At 33.9% G+C, this 26,821-nt stretch overlaps 1 protein-coding gene across 2 annotated transcripts in view; it reads left to right on the forward strand.

The window, feature by feature from the left end:
• The window catches only part of Adgrv1 (adhesion G protein-coupled receptor V1), a 548,667-nt gene that overhangs the window by 89,394 nt on the left and 432,452 nt on the right, over nt 1-26,821 (forward strand). For both annotated transcript variants that reach the window (XM_048811397.1, XM_048811398.1), the window contains 7 exons: nt 5,953-6,129; nt 9,384-9,564; nt 10,669-10,871; nt 15,660-15,789; nt 19,828-19,908; nt 21,688-21,827; nt 23,354-23,963. In XM_048811397.1, the coding sequence (XP_048667354.1) occupies nt 5,953-6,129; nt 9,384-9,564; nt 10,669-10,871; nt 15,660-15,789; nt 19,828-19,908; nt 21,688-21,827; nt 23,354-23,963 (1,522 nt within the window). The remainder of the gene's footprint in view (nt 1-5,952; nt 6,130-9,383; nt 9,565-10,668; nt 10,872-15,659; nt 15,790-19,827; nt 19,909-21,687; nt 21,828-23,353; nt 23,964-26,821) is intronic.

The following is a 26,821-nucleotide window of genomic DNA, read 5'->3' on the forward strand; positions in this document are numbered from 1 at the left end:
GTTGTTAATATCATTATTTTAAAAAAGACCGATGGCTTTTATCAAGTTATAAAAACTATTGGGGTGCCACGCAAACTCAGATTCCTTTCAAGATCTGTCCTCATGTTGTTCTCTTCTTTGGTTTCTGTCTGACTTGTGTGGCTTCAGTTTTGACCTCTGGGCATTATTGATCTCTCTTTGCAACACCATTGTTCCACATCTTCATGTTTAGTCATTGGAACCTCAGCTCCAAAGACATTTTCTGTGTGAACATCTTATTTAAAGTAACTGATTTCTATTTCTGCCTTGTAACTCTTTATCCATCCATAGTTTTATTTTTTCTTTCATAGCATTGATCACACTCCCAAATTCCCTCTGTTATTTTAAAATCTTCTTATTTACTGGTTATCCCCCTCCACCACAAAAATGAAAGATCTTTGAGTGTAATATGGTCTTATTGTTTATTATTGTATCTATACTACCAAGAATGGAGCATGATAACTACTCAATAAATCTTTGTTGGAGCTTATGAATATATTTTAATATTAAAACATGAAAAAAACAGCAGTTCAGATTTAAAATGTATTTTGACTAAGTTAAACTACATGAACAACCAAACTGATGGGAAAAAATACATAACAAAATTTTAAAACCTGCCATTATAGTTAAGATTTCAATGCTGGCTTGTCTCTCAAATTTCATTGATAGATTGTGGTGAGTATTGGTTTAGTTATCTAGGTATGTAGCTATATTCCTGTTGACTTCTGACTTTGAACATGACTAGATAAGCCTTTCAATGCAGAAGAGAGAAATTTCCTCCATAGACCATAGTACCCAAGCTGAAGTTCTGGAAAGAACAAAATGGAATGGAAATCGAATGTGTCCACATTAGAAAGAAATATTTAGATGATTAAAATAGGAAAATTTTTGTTGACTTTCAGGAAGATTACACAGTTTCATTCTTAAAAAATTTAATAGAAAATTTAATCTCTGTGATTTGAGGTAGGAATCCTCAAATATTTTCAATATCATCATAAACAACAATGATATTTATTGGTTGCATACTGAAGTCATTCTCAAAGTAACCCAGAGATTCCATTTCCAAGGACCCCTGGAGTTTCCTGAGGTCCTTTCCAGGGGGTCCACAAGGTCAAAACTAACTTTTAAAATAATACTTTAGTTTTTTTATTTATGCAAATCAACGTTGCAGTGCCACATTGTACCAGTTATTTATTCACCATCCATAGTTTAAAACATGCTAATTTCATGATATAAGAAGTACAAATGAAGTACTTTTGCTATATTAATAGAACATCGTAATTGTCTCCATGAAAAGTGCTTATACAAATTTTGAGTCATGAGTTTAACTAGCTTCTGTTTTCATGGAACACCAGTTTCACTTAAAATGACTGACATTTAGTTATTCAGACTTGCGTATTTGGCAGACATTTTCATGAAAATAAGCAGAGTGAGCTATTGATTACAAGAAAAACAACTGACAGTTCTTGCTGATAATAAGAAAAATTCAATCTTTCAAATGAAAATTTGAATTTTGTAGCACTTTTATCTGCCAAAGTGAGCTTGACTGTTTCCCATTACTTAGACTTTTCAGATAAGATTGACAGTGATATCAACCAGTATAATTATTTTGTATGATGAAATGTGTCAACAAAGAGAAGATATGTATAACTCGGTAAACCAATATTTTACAAATAATCATTGCATATTATTATAAAATTATGCATGTGTAAAAAATTGATTCAGAGTACAAAGTAGGCCAATGTTTTTTAATGTAATAAAATATGCTTGAACATTGCAGCTAAATGTTGAGGAACTTCCTCTTGTCAAATTTTGGTATACTATTGCAGATAAAAACATACAATCATCTGAAAAAGACTTCAAATCTTCATCCTTTTCCAATTATGTATTTAGATAGGGCAGGATTGTCTGCATATACTTCAAGTAAAATAACAGAGAACAACAATTGGTTCAAAAAGGAGACATAAGAATCCAGCTGTTTTTTGTTAAGGCAATAAGAAAGAGACTTGTAAAAATGTAAAACAGTGTGATCTTATCACTGTTTTGTTTTGTTTTTAAATATAGTTACTTATAAAGATATGTTGCTCAGAATGGATTTTTCATAGGTATTTAAGGTATGTTATTAAATAATATTTAATTTGTTCATTTTATATTTGTCGTATGATAAATATCAACAGACTTCAACAGTATAGGCAAAACTCCTTTAAAGTTCTCAGTAATTTTATGACTGTTCGGGGGTCCTTATAAGAAAATATTTGAGAACTGGATTTACTTTATGCATGGGATTGTCTTCACTCACTTCAACTTGCTTGTTTTTCACAATTAAAAACTACTGTCATTTCCATAAATTCTTTTCCATTGTATTGTTGCAAAGACATTGAAAATTCCACTTTTTTCCCCTCCTGATCCTTTCAAATTTTCTGAAGGCAAGGGAGATCCTTTAAAAATACTTCTCTGAGTTATGTTACACTTTTACATTTTCTTACACCGTGTTTGTTTTTAAGTGCCTGCCATATGTTATGTGAATGAAATAAGTGATTATCAATATAATCTGATAGCACAGATCATCACCCAAGCATGAAAGAAAATTAAAAATTAACTGGGTTTGTAATTGTTTAACACTAATCTTCTGTTCAATGCAGGAGGACAATTCATGGCTTAGAATACTGTGTTTTATTTTTCCGAGTAAATACATTTTAAAAACTGTATTTTTGATTACCTTTGTTAATACTTGATCGGAAGATTTGGCAAATTCCTGAGTTGAAAGAGGAAACAGTGGTGAGGACTGTTGTTTCTATTGTGAAATTACTGAGTATGGTTTCGAAGAGTACTGTGGATCTTGTGCATTTCACACACTGGCCTAAATGTTTGTAGCATGATTCAAATGTCAATTAGATGAATATTTATATTAGAAAATACTTTGAGGTTTTAATTTTGTTTTAGTCCTTTTAAATATTTATTTTATTTATTTATTTTTATGGGGTGCTGAGGATGGAACCCAGTGCCCCACATATGCTAGGAAAGTGCTCTACCACTGAGCCACAACCCTAGCCCCTTGCCTTAATCTTATTCATATTAATAATTACATTGTGTAGTCTGGTGTTTCTTGAGGTGTTGTCTACAAAAGACCTTGAGTGAAAATATTTAATGCATACCACTGGAAAACCTCCTTGATTCAGGTTCCCATTCCTGGATCAATGTACCTGGTTGGGGGAGGGAAAAAGCAAAATGTGGAATGAAAAATCTTTCTTGATGAAAAGTTTCATTCATACACACACACACACACACACACACACGAGAAAATTACTGGTCCAGTGTGCCCATCACCTAGCTTCAGTAATTATCAGGCTTTTGCCAATCTTTTTTCATCTGAAAAGTTTTAAAAGCAAACCTCAAATATTATGCCCTTTAAGTTCATAAGAATTAAAGGTAGATTTTTACCTAGCATCCTAGGTGATTTTTTTTAAACAAACCCTTGATATTTAAAGGATCTTCTCTAGTTGGAAATTTATAAAGCTTGCTTTATGGAATATAGTCTAAACTGTTAAATTTTCTATACAATTTTGATATATAGCATGTGTCCATACACACTCTTATTTTATAAGGATAGTGATTGCTTTTTCCTTTTTAAAACTGAAAACATTAAAAAATTATAGATTTTGATGATGCTTTTACTAACTGAAAAATGTAGTGTGATTCTTGCAAACAAAAATTTCTTATCTTAGGCCTGGATGCTGCATGGTTATTCTCTGACTTGGAAAAATTTAAGTGGCTAAGGAACCCTCACAGATTCCTGCTTTGGATCTATTTGATTCATGCCTCTTACCGAGAAAGGAAGAGCTGAATATTTATATACTTAGATGAATGATTTATTACTTTAACTCATTCAAAATATTCATTCTCAAAAAAATTTAGGGTGGGAAATGGAGAAAATCCATTGTTATTGTAATGAGAATTGAAATATATGGAAATCAGTTTGCTTTTTAATGATATATGCATGCTTATTTCCTTATAATGTGAGATAGTATTTTCATGTAGCTTTTTATTATGCATGTATGTGTGTATTTTAAGGGGCAATAAATCTCCACAGAGTCCATGAAACATTATGGTCCTCCTTTAGGAAAAGACTGAGAATGCTTGATAAGTGTTGGAATGAAGACACCCCTCAGGAGTCTATGACATTAAATCCATACTTTTTCTACCAGACATTTGCTCAGTTTCTATTCTGCCAGTATGAAAATGCAGATGCAAAACTTTATGTGGAAATTAAATGGGATGCTGTATTAAGCATCTGGGTCTTTTTGTTACTTCCTCCTTTTCTCTCCAACCCTTTAAGGCTGGATGGCCTCACCCAGAGAACAGTTCATTCTAACATGATATGGTTGATGAGTCCCTATAAGCCATCATGTTATGCCAGATTACATAGTGAGAAACATTGAGCTTATGGAAAAGATGGGGTTAGGAGAACACTACTCAAAAACTTGGTCAATGACATTTAAAAAGAAAGGGACCTCATTAAAACATTGTGTACATTAAATGTTTAGTTTTTCCACACTATAGTATATACAGCATATTACCTTGAAAATGACATTATGAATATTTGTAAAAGTTGGCATTGGAAGGATTTCAATTTGTGTGCCATTGTAAAGTGAAGGAAGGAAGGTTATCTAAAATTGGAGGAACAGTCGTAACCGTAGAAGTAGAGAAGTGTGGTAGCAGCACATGTGGTGAACTGAGGCAGATGGTAGATGTTGGAGATGTGTGTGCTCCTACATAGCTTGTTTTGGGTGGGTTCAGTTTCCCGTGTCCCCCATATTTTTTGTGGATGAAATTGCACTTAAAAGCACATGCAAAATTCAGGTTTTATTCAAATTGTTTTTTTGCTTGTGGTACTTGGGATTGAATCTGGGATGTTCTACTGCCGAGCTACTTCTCCAGCCCTTTTTATTTTGAAACATGCTCTCACTCATTTGCTGAGGCTGTCCTTGAACTTGTGGTTCTCCTGCCTCCGCTTCTCCAGTGACTGGGATTATAGGCATGCACCACTGTGCATAGCTAATACTTGAATTTTTATCTCTTCAGTTTTTTGTCCTTTTTTTCCCTCCAAATTACATATCTGCTAATATAAAACTAAAATTGAACTGATAGCCTGAGAATTTGAGAGTATGAAGACTTATTTTTTAAAATATTACAATTTCTTGCTCCATATTTAAACTGATATTAAATTTTTTAGATCAAAACATTACCTTCTTGAAAAATACACATGTGTTTTATACTTGTATATATGTATGACAAAAATATTTTAAAAATATTAAGTATGACATCAAATATCCTTTTTGATCTGTCAAATGGCCTTTTTGATCTAATGCCACATTAGGCATTCCTTGAGGCTCTCCACTTGGTACTTTATATTATTCCTAGAATGATTCCCCAGATATACTGTATTGCTTCTTATGTCTGTAAAGTTCTTCCTGATGTCAGGTTTCATTCTCTACCCCCCACCTCTGGCCCATGTGGTCTGGTCTGTGCTGAAATCATCAATAAATCCCAAGTTTGTCTTTCTCTTTAGGATTATGTTTATGCAGAGAAAGGATTATGCATTTTTTGAAAGGAAAAAAAAATCTTTTGTAAACATAGATTCTAGCACCGTGGTGGCACACAGGAGATTCAATGAGTGAGCATATACAGTTTAGAGGTCATAATTCATTTGCTTTATTTATCTATATGAATGAATGAGAGGAAACAAATGATTGTAAATACTTCTTAGCAATCAGAAATATACCTGGGGGAATGTAGAGCCTTCTAGTCCCTTTTAGAAAAGTGGAAAGTTATAAATTTAGGTTAAAGAGAAGATTTCGTGAAAGATTTTAATTTTATCACCGATTTTAATAGATATATTTATAACGCATGTCAGTAATTTATGTTCCATTTCAGATTGCAGAGGAGGGATCTACCATTTCATGTGTGGTGGAGCGAACCAGGGGAGCTCTGGATTATGTGCATGTTTTTTACACCATCTCACAGATCGAATCTAATGGCATTAATTACCTTGTTGATGATTTTGCTAATGCCAGTGGAAGGATCACATTCCTTCCTTGGCAGAGATCTGAGGTAAACCCTGCCTTCTTTGTTTCTTTGAAAGTGTACTGGAAAGGTTTTTCTGCTGTGTTTGTTCTGTAATTTTGTTGCAGCTTTTTTCTACTTAAGCAACTTAAAATACTTGGGAGATGAGATGTATATCATGGCATATATATTCTAGTATATGCAAAAGAAAAGTTAAAATTCAAAAATTTTGAATAATATATGCTCTAGCTAATGAGAAATTCTTTTAACTGTAATTTCACTTTATTTGCATTAAATTTGGAGAAATGAGATACTTGTTTTGTGCTTCAAAAGTGCAAATTACCTCCAATTTTATTAAAATAGTCTCACTGCTGAATAGATGCTCCATAAATAAATGATACTTCCTATAATGAAACTGGAATGAAATTTCTTCCTGTATCAGAATTTTTAATATTTGGTTAATATATAATGTTAGAATATTCATATCAGTATATTTTTACATTAAAATATAAATAGCTTATTGTTCATCATGGATTCATACAAATAACTTAAAGCTTGTAATTAATAAATAGTCTTTGAGGAAAGTTTGAAGGACTTAACAAATTAATTGGATAACAAAATGAAGTTGAGAGATGATTTAAACATTTATAAAATTAAAACAAAAATAAAGCAGAATAGTAGTCAACTCTATATAATTTGGGAGAAGAAAGAAACAAATTAAATGGTTTATAACAAACATTTCCTATTATCTGCAAATAGGTCTATGAAAAAAACTTTGCTAATCTTTGGTAAAATGAGGAAACCTAGTAAATTTTCATACAGCTAAAATTATTTGATTTGCAGGATGATATTTTATTCTGTTTTTTTTAAAAAATATTGTCTTAGATTTGAACTGTTCTTTCTTTTTTTCTTTTTTTGGTACTAGGGATTGATTCCTGGAACACTTAATCACTGAGCCACATCCCTTGTACCCCCTTTTTTATTTTTTAAGACAGGGTCTATCTAAGTTACTTAGAGCCTCACTAAGTTGCTGAGGCTGGGTTTGAACTTGTGATGCTCCTGTTTCAGCCTCCCAAGCTTCTGGGATTATAGGTGTGCACCATCATGACCAGCAAAGTGTTCTTTCTTTATGAAATTTGATAGTGTGTGATAACTTTTTAATGCTTTTATTTGGCAAAACAGACTTTATACCCAAGATTTTCTTGTGGAAAATATACCAGCTACATCAGGTGTGATGATGCATATCCGTAATCCCAGTGACTTGGAAGGCTGAGGCAGAAGGATTGCAAGTTTGAGACCAGCCAGGGGACTTAGCAAGACACTGTTTCAAAATAAAAAAACAAAGATGTCCTTCAGTGTTTTTGTGTGCTCCGGTGTTCAATCCCCAGTACTGGGGAAATTTTTACCAATTATGAGATAAAAATGTAATTGGGAACCATTGTTTTATAACATTCATATACAATTTGGAAGAGATAAAATAGTAAATCAAATTTGGTAAGTAAAATAGTTACAAGTGTTTTAGTCAAGAGTTATTTAAATATTATGTTTTATAATTTTTAAATTTCTTTTTCCCTAAAGAAAATAACAACATGATTCAAGAATATTGATGTGATTTAGGTAATAACTGTCATTTTTAGACTGCTTTTTTAAAAACACATTGATTATTCCATCTATTAAGTGTAATCATAAAAATATGATTTAAATGTGATTAGAAACCATTTTTAGAGCATAACTCAGACCTATTGAATCAAAGTCTTCAGAAAAGCATTTTTATAAACAAGTTGTCTGGGTACTTTTAGGCCAGCAGTCATTGATTGGAGACTGTTTGGATTTGGTTTGTTTTCCGACTGATGTCCCTTTTCTTTTTGGGAGATAGCAGGAAGTCGCCCTTCATTCCTCCTTTACCCTCAGTCCTCATCTATTGCCAGTCAGTTCTCAAATTCAGCTATTTTCCTTGTCTTTTCTTACTGCATTGGTTCAGAATTCCAACCTTTCAGGTCAGTCATTTCTTAAGGCTTCCTCTTACATCTCCTTTTGCTCTCTGTTCATGCCATTTACATTCTGCCTGTGCGCCTCTTAAAGCAGATTTCTCATTTTGTCCATCTTCTGCTTAGGATTCTGAAGTTTACCTCTAATCTTCAATTCTAAATTCTTGTTGATAGAAGCATAAAAATCTTCTATGTACCAACTCCTGGTCATTCATCTGGATCTTTCAACTGCTCCAGACTTTATGACCTAATTACCATTCCCAGCACAGTGTTGCGTCTTTTGCTTGGAATATCCTTCTTGATTATTATTTTCAACTATAATAAATCCATTAGGTAGGGCTTGCTTCAAATGCCTCTTATGTAAAACCTTTACCAGGTAGAATTAGTTGTTTCTTTCTCACTTTGTACACAACTCTATCATGACATTTCTACATTACATTTTAAAGGTTTTTCTATATATCTGTCTCCTACAACAGATTGTAAGCTTCTTGGAAAGTGGGTCTGTGTTTAAACTCTGGGACACTAGATATATCCATTAATAAAAAAAGAAGGAATTTTTTATTTGCTGTAAATTTTATGGAACATTGTTGAGTTATGGTTACTTCTTTCATAACATTTTTTGGACTAATTGTTTCTGCCAGACTTCTAATTCTCACTGTAAATCTACTTTCTAAAATACTTATTAGTGGTATTAGACTCTAGATACCTGCATGCTGCTCTGTCCTTTCTTACCAGCCTACCACATGCTATCATGTAGTTCTTTCTACCCTGAGACTGACAATACCAGTAACCTTGGTATGAGGATATGATATGATATTGATATAGCACATCAATATATCTTACGTTACATGATATTACTGCATGAATAGGATACTTTAAGACAGAAAATTTTACTATGCAGCTCCTTCCTTAGTTTATTCAGACAGCTATAGCAAAATGTCTTATAATGGGAAGTTGAAACAACAGATTTATTGTTCATAGCTCTGGAGCCTGGGAGGTCCAAGATCAAAGTGCTTGTAGAATTGGTGTCTGGCAAGGCTCATTCTCTGCTTCATAGTTATGGCACCTTCTCACCATATCTTTTCTCTCCCTCTCTCTATATATAAAATAAAATAGATTTATGTACACATGTATATGTATGTCCACACACATATAAAAACATATACACATGTTTGCTTTAATGTGTAAGCTTATGTAGAAATGTTATATTAAATAGAAATTTCAATTAAATATAATTTAACTGTTTTATTTTCCTCTAGTAAGTAGTTTCTCCATGCCTCATTGCTTAATGCCTTTGGATTTATAAATTTATAGGTCCTGAATATATATGTTCTTGATGATGATATTCCTGAGCTTAATGAGTATTTTCGGGTGACATTGGTTTCTGCAATTCCTGGAGATGGGAAACTAGGTTCAACTCCTACCAGTGGTGCAAGCATAGATCCCGAGAAGGAAACAACAGATATCACCGTCAAAGCTAGTGATCATCCATTTGGTAACTCACCCTGTTCAAAAGCTATTCTTTCTACTCTGTGTGTACTTGGTTTTATAAAGGATTTTTTAAGGGACTTTTTGCAAATGATTGAAGTAGAACTCTTTGAGACCTTCTAACTTCTAAGGTCTTTAACTTCTAAACTGCCATTTTGAGAGAGATTGTTTATGGGAGAAAATAAAAAGAGATTTCTGAACTTAAGTAATATATTTTGGAAAGTTTTGCAGGATATTTTAAAAGTAAAAAAAAATTCCATTTATGCCTATCAGAATTCCTTTAATTTAAAAATTAGTATATGGTGGTATGTTAACAAATTGAAGTATTTTCTAATTTATGTTTTATTAGCCTTTAAGAAGTGACGTTATCTCTATTTATATTAATTTGGATCGTGTGCTGAAAAGTTATAATTTTTTAATTAGGGAACTATCATAGATGTCTGTCCTACTAAATTAAGAATATTTTTGTATTGAAAAGTAATATAAATCTACATAAGAAACCTTGGAAACTCTGTTTTTTGTAGTTATTTTTTTTTTAAAGTGTTACAAATCCTTTAAGGTCCCACTAATCCTGTTCTACAATGGGTTCAAGAATTAATAAGAGACTCCAGTCAAATAAAAGTATGTGTTTGAAAATGTATGTTTTAAAAACCCATCAGTGTTCCTTTTCCTGATGTTTCTTTTGGAAAAAAACAAAAACAAAACAAAACAAACAAAAAAAAAACCTTTCTTTGATTAAAGACAAAGGAAATTAGCATTTATACTTTTAACATTATGAAAGCTTATAAACATTTCATATCAAAGCATGTTCATCAAATCTTGGCTAGAATCTTTTTTTAATTTTTTTATTTTTTAGTTTGTTGAGGACCTTTATTTTTATTTATTTATTTATATATGGTGCTGAGAATCAAACCCAGTGCCTCACACCTGCTAGGCAAGTACTCTACCACTGAGCCACAACTCCCGCCCTTGGCTAAAATCTTTTCTACATTAAGGCCCTCAGAATTTTGGCCTGGTGATTAAAATGATTGTGCAAGATTGCTTCAAATGAATGAGGAATTGTCCTGTAGGCGACTGGGAGAAGAATGTCCTGTCTCTTTGCCTCCTCCAGGCTTGCTGCAGTTCTCCACGGGGCTGCCCCCACAGCCTGAGGACCCCATGAGCCTGCCGTCAAGCAGTGTGCCAAACATCACTGTGCAAGAGGAGGATGGAGAGGTCCGGTTATTGGTTGTCCGTGCACAAGGACTCCTGGGGAGGGTGACTGCGGAATATAGAACAGTGTCCCTGACAGCTTTCAGTCCCGAGGACTACCAGGTACGTCATTATCCTTTGAAGCTCCATTTGTGCTTGTAAAATAACTTCTTTAATAACTAAGGCAGAGTAAAAATAAGGACACTATCCTTGGAGGACTGGAAGGGACTTGCAGAATATACTAAACAAAGAAAATGAATGCTGATAGCCTTTTGACCTTTTAACTTTAGGCAAATTAAGATGCTTTATTGTGTTGAAACCTGACATTTAAATAGCTACTGTACTTTTTTGTATTTATACTTGTCATAGTCTTCTTTTGTATTATTTGTTTTAATGTTGTAGGTTTGGATCAGATACATGTAAGATTTTGTTTCTTGCCAGGTATGGTAGTACACACCTCTAATCCCACTGACTCTGGAGGCTGAGGCAGGAGGATCCCAAGTTTGAGGCCAGCCTGGGCAATTTAGTGAGACCCTGTCTCAAAAAGAAAAAGAAAAAAGTTTCTTAAATAATATTTCAAATCCTGTTATCTCCATCAGACAAAATTGAGATTGTAAAGAAATTACATGTCTTTTTAATCATTTTTTTTCTTCAAGTGGGGAGTGCCATAAAAAAGCTTGGGATTTAGAATGGACAGAACTGGGATTTAACCTCACCTTTAAATGTGTGGCCTTGGGAGACTTAGTTTTTCCTAAGTTCAGTTTCCTTACCTGTAAAAGTGAGATATATCATATAGCAGGGTCATTCTGAAGATAAATGGCTATGTTGAAGTGCCTTGTATTATACATGATGCACCTGTAGTAACACCCAGTAACCTACCTGTTCTTATTATTGCCAGTATTCTTATTGAGCAAATGCTTTTGGTTTTGGCAGTTCTCCTTGAGAAAGATTTTTATATCCTTCAACATTTTTGTTTTTCCAAAGATTCCTTTTCTTTAAATTTAATGTTCATTTTCTTGTTTTTCACCTTCTTCCTAAAAAGACCCACACAAAGGTGTATTGTTCTGTACTTTGTGTCTGCTTTTCCTCCCAACCCCCAGAATGCTGGCTAATTGAATTCCATTAATTTTAACTACAGTCCAATTAGCTAAGTTGTCCTGAATGTCTTCTTCTTCTAATTCTTTCTTAGGTTGTATTTTTTGCCACTGGTATTTATTGTGCCCATAGGTGGATATGTAATGTATTCCTCAATCCATCTCATCTTGGCTTAGTGTGTTCTCTGCATTCTCTTAAAGCAGTGCTTTAGTCCTCATATCAGTGTTTTTAAATTTCTACTTTGAACCTGCCCACTGCTAGTTGTTTTATCATCTTCTTTAATAATTAAAACAAAATAAAATAAGGAACCATCTGTCCCCATCCTTCACGATATGAGAAAGTTCATGCCCTTGGAGGCATTTTTGAGGATTCTCAGGGTACTTAGCTGCCCTATGTGTTACCTGTCACCACTTTATACTGTTACCTTAGTCTGTGATAACCTGATAACTTCTGCTGTCACCACTTATTACAATGTGTCAACTCTTTCTGGTCTGTGTTAGCACAAGAGTAAGATTTCTTAGATGAGGTGTGTAAGTGTTTATGCTCATATTGAGGGAGGGGAGGCGACTGGAGGCATCATGTACAGAAGAGGAAACAACTGAATTTTCAGATATCACTGTTGTTAACTTTATTCTCATGTACCAAGTTACAAGTGATCTGCACTACTCAGGTGCATAGATCTCAGCTATCTGTAGAAATTTTAAACAGCTAGATAATTACTGAGTTACAGCTGTGGAAAGTATTCAAGATATGAGATCTGTGAGAGGTGGGTGTTGATGCAGGCTGGAAGGCTTTCTACTGATCCCTGAGGTTTATAGAGAAGAAAGACAGACGAAGGGGCAAGAAATGCTTGATATAGGTAAAATAGCTTGAGCAAAGGTGTCAGTTAGGGAAAGAGCTGTCAGAGGAAATGAAAGAGGGACAGTGCTTCCACAATGTGGAGAGATAGGTGTGGTGATAAAAGACAAGGTGCACACAGAGTGGTTCATTCAGGGCCTTGCAGATCAGCTAGACTTCTTTGGATTTCTTTTTTCTTAAGAAGGTGAAATACTTGAAAGGGGTTATGCATTTATAAAAGATCACTAGACTGAACCATGGAGAATGGATTAGATGGTACAGATATGGATGCAGAAAGACAAGAGAGGAATCTGTTTCATGGAGCAAGGCAAGAAGTGTTGGAGTCTTGAATCAGGTTGGTGGCAAGGTAAATGAAAAGAAGGAAGTGGGCTCAGGAAATATTTCAGAGTTAAAATGGCAGGGTTTGATGGTAATTTACTTAAAAGAATAGGGCTTCACAATTTAGTGCTGTGGACAGAACTGGATGAAATATAGTTTTTAAGGAAAGATCTCATTGAGACTCTCATAGAAATTAAGGAAAATTTTCAAATTTAAGTCTGGATATCAGAGGTTGGAGATGAAATTTGGAAGGTGGGAACATATACATAGTAATAAAAGCCTAGAAAATGCCGGACTTATTTAGACAGAAAGTCTAAAGAGTCTAATGAATAATAATTTTTAAAGGTCATAGGATAATGTTAAAATTGGCAATGAATTCTGAAAAGGATGAGGTAAAAAGATAAAAAGGAAAAGCAGAGAGTCCTGTTCCATGGAATACCAACGAAGAATATGTTCCAGAAGAAAAGTGGCCTGTTGTATAAGAGATTGCCGAGTTCAAATAAGAATATTTCCTAGAAAGAAAACAATTTTCAGTTGTGTTGTTAAAAACTGTAGAATTATTCCAGTCTACTAAATTATAGGCAAAATTACTTTCTCACTGAGATAACTATATGTGTTGGATAGCAATTATTATTATTATTATTATTATTATTATTATTATATTATTATTATTATTCTATTACAACTTTTTTTGTTAATGCTTAACATTCTTTCTAGAATGTTCTTCATAGAGACAAAGATTTGTCTTGTTTTTCTCTCCCAAGCAATTGTGCTAGCACATGCTATGTGTTAGATTAAGCGTTGTAAAAGTGAATAAAATGAAGGATCAAGTGAAATTGGTACTTGGTATTGTGAGCAAGCTATTCTATTAGCATACATTGGACACATTTGTATCTTTCTATAGTGTCAGAATTTATTGAATGACAATTCACAAACCACATCCATGCTTGTATAATTGTATCAAAATGGATTCTGCTATCATGTATAACTAAAAATAAATAAATAAACAAAAACACTACATCACTTTCATAACCATCAATTCACTGAGTATTAATGGTACCCAGGACAATCACAAGATTTTTTTTATATTCCATTTCAAACTTTATTACTAATATCTGTAACACTCAAGTCACATATTACACTTTGCACAGTGCTGTGTATGTTACAGAAAGTCTAAGACAGGGGTTATCAATGGCCTCAGGGTTCTGGAGACTGCACTGAGTGCAAAGGCAAGAGCAGATACAAAGGTAAAAGGGTCACTGCAGGTGCTCAGAAGAGATTAGCACCCCTGGGGAACTTGTTTCAGAGCACAGAACTATTCAGGGAATGAAACTTATTCTGGCCATGCTCTGGATGGCAGGCAGTTTTTAAGAGGTTCACATCATGCAGGGACTTCAAGCTCAGCTGAAACCTCAGGGACAGAGTTGAGAGTTCATCACCTGTGGACCTCATCTTGCTTTCCCCACATGATCTGATAAGATGATGAGTACTTGTGGGTGAGTTCTGCCTACTGCTGTCTTAGGTGCTTCTCTTTTACGAGTTTCAGGTTGACGGGGTTGCGTATGGTGAGATGGATAATCTCAGTACCGGATTTCTCTGATACAGGTTTAATATGACCATATGTACATGTGCTTCTGACTTAATTTGATAAGGTCACATGTGGTCATTTTTTATTAACATGATTAATTTATTTGTTGGTTTATGCCTTATGATTGTGCTGGGAAGCTAGGGATTATGCTTCCCAATAGGTTCTATATGTGGGGGTTATCTGTTTGCCCAGAGAAGTTACCAAGACATTCAACGTTAGCACTTGCACTCAAAATGAAGTACTCATGGCAAACTGATGATTTATAAAATGGAATAGCTTAGAGCTAGGCATTGCTGTTCTATATAACATGGAGTTAACTCAGAGCAGGGTACAACCTGCTTTTCGTACTAGAGTTCTTCAATTTAACTTTAAAATCATTAATAGCTTCACAAGGTGAAATACAATTGCCTAAAGAAACTAACACAGAAGGATTAAACAACTTTAAAACTTATTCTCATAATTTGAGAGGAAAATGTTTATATGAAATAATGGAAGGAATAAGACTTTGATTTGGAATAACTCTTTCTTTGCAAGTATGTGAACTCTTCTGTTTTGAGATCTACATTATGAATTCCAGTTTCAAGTATAATACAGGAAGGATTATTGCCAAATGGACTAATATATGCTATTGCTTGAGGAGACTCTCAGGATGAAAAATGCCATTATTATTATACATTGAGAATATAAAATTCTCAATTATATAATTTGTAATAATTCTAAATATACTTGATCAAGAGAATTCCTTGCATCTCGTTAAAGTAATTATAGAAATTTGTGAATGTTGTCAATGATTTATCATTTGTCTGGACTACATTTTTGATGAATACACAAATTAAAAAATTAGAAGCCCATCTCCTTTATTTAGTTGAAGAATATGTATTTAGAATTTGCATTGAACACCATTAATATCCAATGAAGTTTTTAAATTTTGCATTTACTTATCTTCTTCTGTTTCAGTATCTAACAAGGTGATATAAAGCAAACATTCTCACTTTTTGATTTCATATACAATGATTATGATTTAATTGATTAACATTTCATTTGCATTTCAGAATGTTGCTGGCACATTAGAATTTCAACCAGAAGAAAGATATAAATACATTTTTGTCAATATCACTGATAATTCTATCCCTGAACTGGAAAAATCTTTTAAAGTTGAGTTGTTAAACCTGGAGGGAGGAGGTAAGACTGACAATTAAAAAAAACATCAAATATATGCTTTTCCACATACTGTGATGACAGCAGATTCCATTAAAGAAGTTTCTTTGAATTAACCTTACTTTTTTTTCTTTTAATGAATGAATTACTTTCTCTATGAAATTTTAGTTATTACTTTTATAAATTAATATTTAACTCAATTTTCTGTAACCTTTAGTTAGTTCTCAATAGTATCTCAATTTATTATATGATATATTATATGAATACCACATATTGTATTATTCAGTTCACTTTTATTACACTTTGATCTTTCCCTAAAGTACATGTGCTTTTAGAACAAAATAGTACACTTATTCTAAATCACCAAATTATAATTGTAATACTAACTGCCCCTAAAACTACCCTTTTTCTTTCTTCCCTTTTGAATTTTCATAATAGTCCTATTAAAGCTATTTCCACATATAAAGCATATAAAAACCAAGTTCATTAATACCTTATTCTCAATCTGACACCCATAGCACAAGCGTTAACAACAAGAGTCAACAAATGGGACTTACTTAAACTAAAAAGTTTTTTCTCAGCAAGAGAAACAATAAGAGAGGTAAATAGGGAGCCTACATCCTGGGAACAAATTTTTACTCCTCACACTTCAGATAAAGCTCTAATATCCAGAGTATACAAAGAACTCAAAAAATTAGACAATAAGATAACAAATAATCCAATCAACAAATGGGCCAAGGACCTGAACAGACACTTCTCAGAGGAGGACAATCAATCAACAAGTACATGAAAAAATGCTCACCATCTCTAGCAGTCAGAGAAATGCAAATCAAAACCACCCTAAGATACCATCTCACTCCAGTAAGATTGGCAGCCATTAGGAAGTCAAACAACAACAAGTGCTGGCGAGGATGTGGGGAAAAGGGTACACTTGTACATTGCTGGTGGGACTGCAAATTGGTGCGGCCAATTTGGAAAGCAATATGGAGATTCCTTGGAAAGCTGGGAATGGAACCACCATTTGACCCAGCTATTCTCCTTCTTGGACTATTCCCTAAAGACCTTAAAAGAGCGTACTATAGGGATACTGCTACAACGATGTTCATAGCAGCACAATTCACAATAGCTAGACTGTGGAACCAACCTAGATGCCCTTCAATAGATGAATGGATAAAAAAAAAATGTGGCATTTGTACACAATGGAGTATTATTCTGCACTAAAAAATGACAAAATCATGGCATTTGCAGGGAAATGGATGGCACCAGAGCAGATTATGCTAAGTGAAGCTAGCCAGTCCCTAAAAAACAAATGCCAAATGTCATCTTTGATATAAGGAGAGCACTAAGAACAGAATAGGGGGGAAGAGCATGAGAAGAAGATCACCATTAAACAGGGATGAGAGGGGGGAGGGAAAGAGAGAGAGAAGGGAAATTGCATGGTAAAGGAAGGAGACCCTCATTGTTATACAAAATTACATATAAGAGGAAGTGAGGGAAAAGGGGAAAAAAACAAGAGAGAGAAATGATATTCAGAAAGTTCTAATTTTTCAGAGATTTTTGGAGTTAAAACATATTACATATCATTTGCATCCAAGTGAGGCTATTTGTTATATTTAGCTGAGTTATTTACATGCTTCTTTACACAAGTATTAATGTGTGTGATTATCAGGGGCTGCTAGGGTTGTTATAGAATACATGTGGTATGCATTGTATTACCTTTGTAAGTATAAGAAATTGAGATTTGTAGAGTATTCACCAGCACAATTCCTTTCATTACAAAACCTGGTATTATTGTATCATTATTACCATCATCTGCATCGTTTATATGAAGAGAGTCATGTTGTATAAGCTATCCAAAGGTAGAGATTGGGTAGCATAGATATATTAAAATTGTCATTTTGTATCAAGAAGGACTTAGGGTAAGTATGCAAAACCTTTCCTATGTTCCCAAAGGCCAGGGAAAAGCAACGGAGTCTGAGCCAGTGTTTGGAAGTAAGGCAGTGATTAAATAAACAGTGCCTCAGCTTGGTGAATGCATGAAGTAGTAAAAATGTCCTGGATGACCTCTGGCAGGTGGCATATAAAAATGCCAGCTTTGCTTGCTCTCCAGAGACAAGTCCTCACATCTTCAAATCATTAATAAAAAGTAAACAAAAAATATTTGAGAAATTTCCCTTTGTATCATTTAGAATTAAAAATACTCATCTACTTAAAAGAAAGAATGTTAGTGGCTGTACCCAATACTAATTAATAATGAAACTTCAAATATTCCCCTTTTTTTCTTTGTGTGCTGAGTCTCAAACCTAGGACCTCACATGTCAGGCAAGTGCTTTACCATGACTTTCAGCTTCAACCCCAAACATCAGATATTCTTGAGATGATATTTATGATCATATCGATATTTGTGTTTTTCGTAGAAACTTTCCTTCAATTCTCTCGAATATATATTGTTACATAGTAATTGAGCAGGAGTTCTCATTTGAAAATGAATCTTGAAGTTTCTTAATAAACAATAGTGGCAGGGAATCTACTTTTTCTCAGTGAATTAGGATTGCAGGAAAAGGTATCCAAACAATGACTCCTAAACTCATTCACACTTAGGGACTGCTTACTAATTGTAAAATAGCTTGTGGAGCTAAATTCTTTCAAAGTTCAGGAAGCAGTTCTTATTCCATACTGTTTTTTCTCTAAAATGATTCTACATAAGGTAGCCACAGTCAGACTAGATGTTTTATGCTAACCAAAATATATGTGGTGCTGAACTTTATACCTGTTTCTTATGACTCCTATATAATCATGTAGAAGTGAGAGCAAGGCCTAGATAGCTGCTGGGAATCCATTTTGCTTCTTACGTCTGTAAGATGGTTGTAGGTCCTGGGTGCTATAAGTTTCCAACTCTATTGAGGAAAAACAGAGAACAAGGTTGACCTTAAACTTGCCTGTCAACCAAGTATATTGGCAGGAGCACATATGTATAGCTGTGGTTTTGCTTTTCTTATTCTGTTTTTTTATTGCTATTATCACTGCCCTTTCCATCATCTTTGTAAACATTTGGCAAATATAATGGTTGGCATATACGATGTATTGGACCAAAGGTGTATAACTGCTTAATCTTTATTATGATCCTTGTATATTGCCAAGGTGTTTTATATTTTTATCATGTTTTATATTATTTGATTTTACAATATTTCTATTACTTTACAATATTTCTATCAAAGACAGGACTTTTTGCAGGTGAGAAAACTGAGATGCCACGGAGTTTAGTGTATTGCTGATGGTTTTAAAATGGGGGTCTTTCACAACCAGGGCTGAAGTAGAATGTTTGTCTATTTATCTAAGGCTCTCTCCACAATGTCAGTGGCAAGAGGGTGAATAAGATTGAGATGGGGATTTGAATGTGTGGAAAGGAAATGTTTGATGCATTTCTCAAATTTTGAATTGGTGGTTCTGAGTGGCAAGATGACTGTCACAGGCATATAAGACAAGATATGATTACACACACACACCCACACCGCCCCACACCCCCCACACACACTCCCCCCCCATACTAGTGATTGAATACAGGGGTGCTCTACCTCAGAGCTACATCCCTATCCCTTTTATTTCATTTGGAGACAGGGTCTTCCTAAATTACCAAGGATGGTCTCCAATGTATGATATTCTTGCCTCAGCCTCCCAAGTAGCTGGGATTATGGGCATGTGCTGCTGAGCCTGGTTAATATTCATATGAATAGTTTTTAAAATGTTAGAAAACAATTTACATTGTTGTAAATAGGTGAAATTTTAAAAGTAGAATCATTTAAATGATTGGAAATGGGAAATGCCAATCCTAATTTCCATGGAGCATTTCCTGAAACCATGAAAAAAGTTTTGATACTTTGATAGTATGACAGATGTTACAGCATTTCCTTTCGAAATAATCTGTATTCTGTGCAAGAATGACTATTATCAGATGATTGTTACTTCATTTTCCTCTTTGCTTGATATTTTTAAGAGCTCTTAATTTTCTCATTGTGTCAATGTGTGTTGTGTGGGTTGTGTCTTTGTGTTTCTCCTGTGAAGTGACTGAACTCTTTAGGGTTGATGGCAGTGGTAGTGGTGATGGGGACATGGAATTCTTCCTTCCAACTATTCACAAACGTGGTAAGCAGCTGTTCCAAGGTTCTTTACTAGTATATATTTTTATTTTTGCTTCTTTTTCTCTTTTTGGAAACAAAAATACTAACCACTCCTCTGTGCATTGGTAATGGGCACTGAACCCATGGCCTTGTTAATGTTAGGCAAATACGCTACTACTGAGCTACAACCCTGGTTCTTTTTAACTTTGATTTTGATACAGGGTTTCACTAGATTGCCCAGGCTGGCCTTGAACTTGCAATCCTCCTGCATTAGTCTCCCACGTTGCTGATATTACAGGCACCCACCACTGTGCTTGGTAGTACTGAAATCTTTATTGGCACCAACTAAGTGTAGGTCCTTCACATATTTTATCTCATTGACTGTCAAAGCAACTTTATGACATGTTATTGGCTCTAGGTTTTAGTTATCCAGCTGGAAAGCGATGTAGTTAGAATCATATCGATGTCTGATTCTGATGCCCAGGCTTTCCTCCCTGTATGAATTCACTGCAATTTCCTGATTCTGATTGTAGAGTTTTGTTTGAATGTTATTTATAAAAGTGATGGTTAAAAAATTTAAGGTAGTTTTTGCCAGACACACTGGCATATGCCTGTAATTCCAGTAGCTTGTTGAGTTCAAAGTCAGCCTCAGCAACAGTGAGGCCCTAAACAACTCAGTGAGATCCTGTCTCTAAATGAAATACAAAAAAGGGCTGGGGATATGGCTCAGTGGTAGAGTATCCCTAAGTTCAATCCCCAGTACCCCCCCCAAAAAAGATAGTTTTGAATACCTAAAAAGAGGTAAATAGAGCACTTGTAATTTCATGTTAAATATATCACATTTACTTTCTGTAAAAAATGAACCATGAGTCTTTATATGTAACATTTGATTAAAACAAATGGGAAAAAGAAGTTAGGAAGGAAATAAATAAGGAGAATAAGTTATCAATTAATGGGGGATAGTTGAAAAGAAGATGTCTTTTCAAGTAGATTCATATACAAACATGATTCAGCTTTTTACCTCAAATATTTTTACATATGTGGATAGATGTTTAGAATAATTTTGTTTAGAATGTTTAGAAAGAGAGCACTTTCTAACCCTCAAATGTTCATTTTTCCAATGTCAGAACTCATGTTCCTTTTCCTCATTTCTAACTTCCATCAATGCGCCACATAACCTGTACATATAGCTACTGTATTATTTTTAGAATCGTTCATTTTCTTGTCTGCAAACATTAATAAAACAAAGAGTGAAAATGGGGGTATTAGGAAAACTTTAAATTCTTCCCCAGATCTTAGCATGGTCTATTTGGGATCAGAGAGACAAATCAATATTATAATATGATGCAAAAAATAGAATCAGAGTTAATGCATATTTGAAACCAACAATCTGTTTAGTCCAGTTGACTAAAATCATAGTGAAACTACTGTTTCATAAAGGTTAAAGTAATTCTGGCTCATGTTCTTTTGAGGTCAGCAAAGGTCGTGAGAGACCTTCCTCATACACACTGTGTGAAAGAATGATCTCTTTCACAGAGACGAAAAAGTAAAACAAGTTTTCCTTATTTATCTCCAAGAGCTTATGCAACACTTGTATATCACATTGGTGCCAAAGTAGAGAAAGGTCATAAAACATGAATATGTGTGGCAACCATTTGTGTCTGCCTTTCTTTCTAAAACAAATTATGTGTTCAGTCAAAGCAACAGCTCTTTCATGAAGTTGTTTCTTGGCTTTTCCTGTTGTTTGTCAATTATTGATTAACATTCTTTTATTTTTGCTGTTCATTGGAACTTGTTCATGCAGCCAGTCTAGGAGTGGCTTCCCAGATTCTAGTGACAATAGCAGCCTCTGACCATGCTCACGGTGTGTTTGGATTTAGCCCGGAGTCACTCTTTGTCAATGGAACGGAACCAGAAGATGGATATAGCACTGTTATGTTAAATGTGAGTACTCCATTCCTACACACATTCTCTTCTTATAAAAATTGTTTTATTCTCTTATGAAGGTGTGTTTTATGCTTTCTTTTTTTGTATGTAGGTAAAAATGAATGAAGCTATAATATGGACATTATGAATTGTTAATTGAGTAGTCATTAGGCATTTGTGTTTATGTTTAATTTTTCATAAGACTATTTATTTTTCTGAGATCACCTCATACTTCAAAGAATACAATGGAGTGTACTCCAAGTATTTAACTTGAACATATTTTAGTATTAGTTCAAGCAGGCTGTGATAACAAACATGCAAAATCTTGGGTTTAGTACAACCAAAATTTATTTTTCACTCATGGTATATGTCCAACCTAAATTGAAAAGAGTCTCTATCATCAGTCACTTTGGGGACCATGGATTACAGTTGGCTATATCCCAACCTTCATAAAAGAGACAAGAAATGTGGGTGTTGAGAACTGCATACTGACCTTATAGCTTCTTTGTGAATCAGATTAAATCATTTCTACTTAGATTTCCACGGTGAAAGCAAGGTGCATGGCCATAACTAATGCCATTGAGTGAAGTACCATTCTATTCTGTCTCTTACTCAGAAGGAAGGAAAATCCAAACCAATAATAATAATAACAATTCTATTTGATGTGTGTGTATGTCCACTCTGCTTTGTTGCAAAGAAATTAAGAAGTGTTCTGTTGCTTAATGACTCAGCTTCCTCAGCTTTTGTACAAATAATTAAGCACACTAACTCAAACATATTTGTTTTTGAGTTATTGTATTTCTTTATTATTGTGGTGTGTCTTCATTAAATTTTTGTGGAATTAATTTAGCAAGTTCAGAAAGAGAAACCTAGGAAAGAAAAAAATTAAGGGAGTGGATCACATTTTTATAAAACTACTGTCTAGAATTTAACACTATTTTATCTACATAAACATTATTTGGGGAAATAAGGAATAATTTTTAAGTTTTTGATTTTTAATATATTGATAAAAGCATTTCTTGCCTCTTAAATGTATTGTATTATACTGAGTCAAGCAAATTTTGGTATTTGCTATATCAAAGATGAAAGAAAATATGACTTCTCTTAAAAATGAATTTTTTGACTAGTTTTTCAGAAAAAGCGCACCCATTTGTTATGTACAATGAAGCACACACCATGTTTTGCAGTAAATGTAAAACTTTCAAGGGGACTTGCTTAAATATAATAAGTTTGTAGTCACATTTCATTCATTATTGTTACATATTATAACTCTGTCTGAGATACAGCCAAAATTTAGGCAGAAGTTAAAAATTTTCCATCAACTTGTGATTTTATGTAACAATAACTTTTTAAATATTTTCTGTATGACTCTCTGAGATTCTTCAGGGATGCATAATGTATGGTCCCTGACTTCAATAATCTTATAATCTTGGGAATTTATGTAAAGTTAAAGTTTATTATGCACTTGTCATTACGTACATGTAAACCTCTAGGTCAATGGTTTCAATTTCTCTTTTGAAACATTTCAATACTCTATTTTGCAGGTTGTGAGGAGTCATGGAACTCTGTCTCTAGTGATTTTGCATTGGAACATAGACTCTGATCCTGATGGGGATCTTGCCTTCACCTCTGGCAACATCACCTTTGATATTGGACAGAGGAGTGCCCATATCACAGTGGAAATATTGCCGGATGAAGATCCAGAGCTGGATAAGGCATTCTCTGTGTCAATCCTGAGTGTCTCCAGTGGTTCTTTGGGAGTTCATACTAGTGCCACATTAACAATTTTGGCTAGTGATGATCCTTATGGGGTATTCATTTTTTCTGAGAAGAATAGACCTATTGAAGTTGAGGAAGCAACCCAGAACATCACATTATCAATAATAAGGCTGAAAGGCCTTATGGGAAAAGTTATGGTCTCTTATGCTGCAGTAGATGATATGAAAAAACTACCTTATTTTCCACCTAATTTAGCCAGAGCAAGTCAAGGAAGAGATTATATATCAGCTTCTGGATTTGCTGTTTTTGGAGCTAATCAGACTGAGGCCACAATAACTATTTCAATTTTGGATGATGATGAACCAGAAAGGTCGGAGTCTGTGTTTATTGAACTATTCAATTCTACTTTAATAGAGAAAGTGCAGGATCGACCAAGTAAGTATGCATTAGTGTGCTGCCAAAATAATGAATTTTTAGAATTGGTTATAACAGAAAATTTTATAAAAATAGTAAGCTCTCACTTTGAAAAGATCATCTTACAGAAGTTTATCTGTAAGACAACTGGATGTGGAATACATTTTTATCTTAGAAATCATGTTTTAGAAGTCAGTTACATTCCAAGATTTTAGAAGCTTCTGTATAATCTGTGTGTAATTGACCTCTACTACAGTTATACTATTATACTTGTAGTTTCAAAGCATTCTGGAATCTCTCCAGTGAGTCCAGGGCTAATCCTAGTAACAAGAGCCTGAGATCCCTTCACCTTGATCCACTTTTGGGAAATTCATTAACCCACCAAAGCTCTTTGTATTGACAAGAAACATGTATGAAGGAAGGGGACAGGGCTGTGTAGAGGTAGGAAATTGTGAAAATTTGTGGAATAACTTAGGCTAAGATGTAAGATTCTAAGATTAGCATATTGACTTAGCTTAAAATGTAAGATTCAAAGTCAGTATGTAAAGCTCTTTTCAAGTAAGTTTCTTCCCCTGAGTCTCTTCACCTGTGTGAATGTATTATGTATGAGAAGCCACATTCTTAACCATAATGAATGTAATTGTAGTCCAGGGTTATAGAGGAAATTTACAATTGCTAATATTAAATCTTTAAATTATAGTCAAGGTTAAAAATTATTATACAATACCCCTCACTTTTAAAAAAGCCGGATTAGTTATAATAACAGAGAAATTAAAATAATAATTAGCCTTATTAGGTAAGAATTAGAGAATGCACTCTGGTTTTTGAGCACAAATGTATCAAAATAGAAATAAAACCAAAAGGGATTATTGCACATCATAGTGGTCAGGAGTTGTGTGTGTTGGTGTTAGATAACTTATTTTTAAATTTATAATAATAAGCTATTGAACATAATCGTCTAAAGTCCCAGTTTCCCTATTTATAATACAGATGTATTATAGGGATTAAATATGAGCAAATATGCAAAAATTAATATAGCACTGACACAAGGTAAACATTATTAATAAATATGAGCAATTATTAATAATAAAGTGTGATGTAGATATATATGCAGAGTGTCTGTGTGCTATGGGATAGGAGAAACAATCAATGTATATTTTATGTTTTCTCTGTTCCCAGAACCATGCAGCATATTTACGCATAGCTATAATGTAGGATAAAGAAAGAATAATTAAGTGCAAGTCTGTGATGGTGACTCAATTTTTTTTTATTTTTTTAAATTTCTTCTTTTTAGTTAACATGACAGTAGGATGTTTTTTGACATGTCATACATAATGGAGTAAACTTCCCATTCTTGTGGTTGTACATGATGTGAAGTTATGCTGGTCGTGTATTTATATATGAGCATAAGAAAGTTATATCTGATTCATTCTACTGTCTTTTCTATTACCATTCCCCCCTTTCCCCATTCCCCTTTGTTTAATCCAGTGAACCTTCACTCCTCCCTTCCCTGTTGCCTAGAGTCAACATCTGCATGACAGAGAGAACATTCTGCCTTAGTTTTTTGGGGATTGGCCTATTTCACTTTACCATGATAGTATCTAGTTCTATCCATTTATTGGCAAATGCCATAATTTAATTCTTCTTTATGGCTGAGTAGTATCCATTGTGAGTATGTGCCAGGAGTTGAGGGTTGTGCAGGGTGAGATATAGGGGTCAAAATTTTGTTTTATTACATATGTATTTCCAGATTTCACAGAATCATTTGTTGAAGAGGCTCTCTTTTCTCCCCAATGTATATTCATGGTGTCTTTGTCTAGTATGAAATATCTGTATTTATATGGGTTTGTCTCTATGACTTCTATTTCTGTACCATTGGTTTTCATGTCTGTTTTGGTGCCAATACCATGGTGTTTTGTTACTGTAGCTTTGTAGTATAATTTAAGGTCTGGTATTGTGATGCGTCTTGCTAAGAACTGCCTTGGTTGTTCTGGGCTTCTTATTTTTCCAAATGAACTTCAGGACTGCTTTTTCTATTTCTATAAAGAATGTTATCAGAATTTTAATAAGAATTGCTAAATCGGTTTTATGCTTTTAGTAGTATGGCTAATTTGAACAATATTAATTCTGCCTATCCAAGAACATGGGAGATTTTTCCTTCTTCTAAGTTCTTCTTCAATTTCTTTCTTTAGTGCTCTGTAGTTTTCATGGAAGCTATTGTGAATGGAGTATTTTTCCTAATTTCTCTTTTAGTTGTTTCATCACTGATATATAGGAACACAATTGATTTCTAGGTGTTAATTTTATATCCTGACATTTTGCTGAATTTATTTATGAGTTCTAAAAGTTTTCTGGTGGATATCTTTGGGTCTTTCAAACATAGAGTCATGTCATCAGCAAAGAGGGATAGTTTAAGTTCTTCTTTTCCTATTTGTATCCCTTGTCTTTCTTTCTTCTGTTTAATTACTATGGCTGGAGTTTCTAGAACTATATTGAATAGGAGTGGTGAAAGAGGCCATTCCTGTCTTATTCCAGTTTTTAGAAGGAATGCTTTCAATTTTTCTCCCTTTAGAATGACGTTGGCCTTGGGTTTGGCATATATAGCTTTTACAATATTGAGGTATGTTCCCATTCTCCCTAGTTTTTCTAGTGTTTTGAACACAAATGTGTGCTCTATTTTGTCAAATGCTTTTTCTGCAACTATTGAGATAATCATGTGATTCTTGACTTTATGTCTATTGATGTGATGAATTACATTTATTGATTTCTATATGTTGAATCAACCTTGCATCCGTGGGCTGAACCCCACTTGATGATGGTGCACCATCTTTTTAATATGTTTTTGTATGTAATTTGTGAGTATTTTATTAAGAATTTTT

This window comes from Marmota marmota, unplaced genomic scaffold (genome assembly GCF_001458135.2).
Source record: "Marmota marmota marmota unplaced genomic scaffold, marMar, whole genome shotgun sequence".
NCBI lineage: Eukaryota > Metazoa > Chordata > Mammalia > Rodentia > Sciuridae > Marmota > Marmota marmota.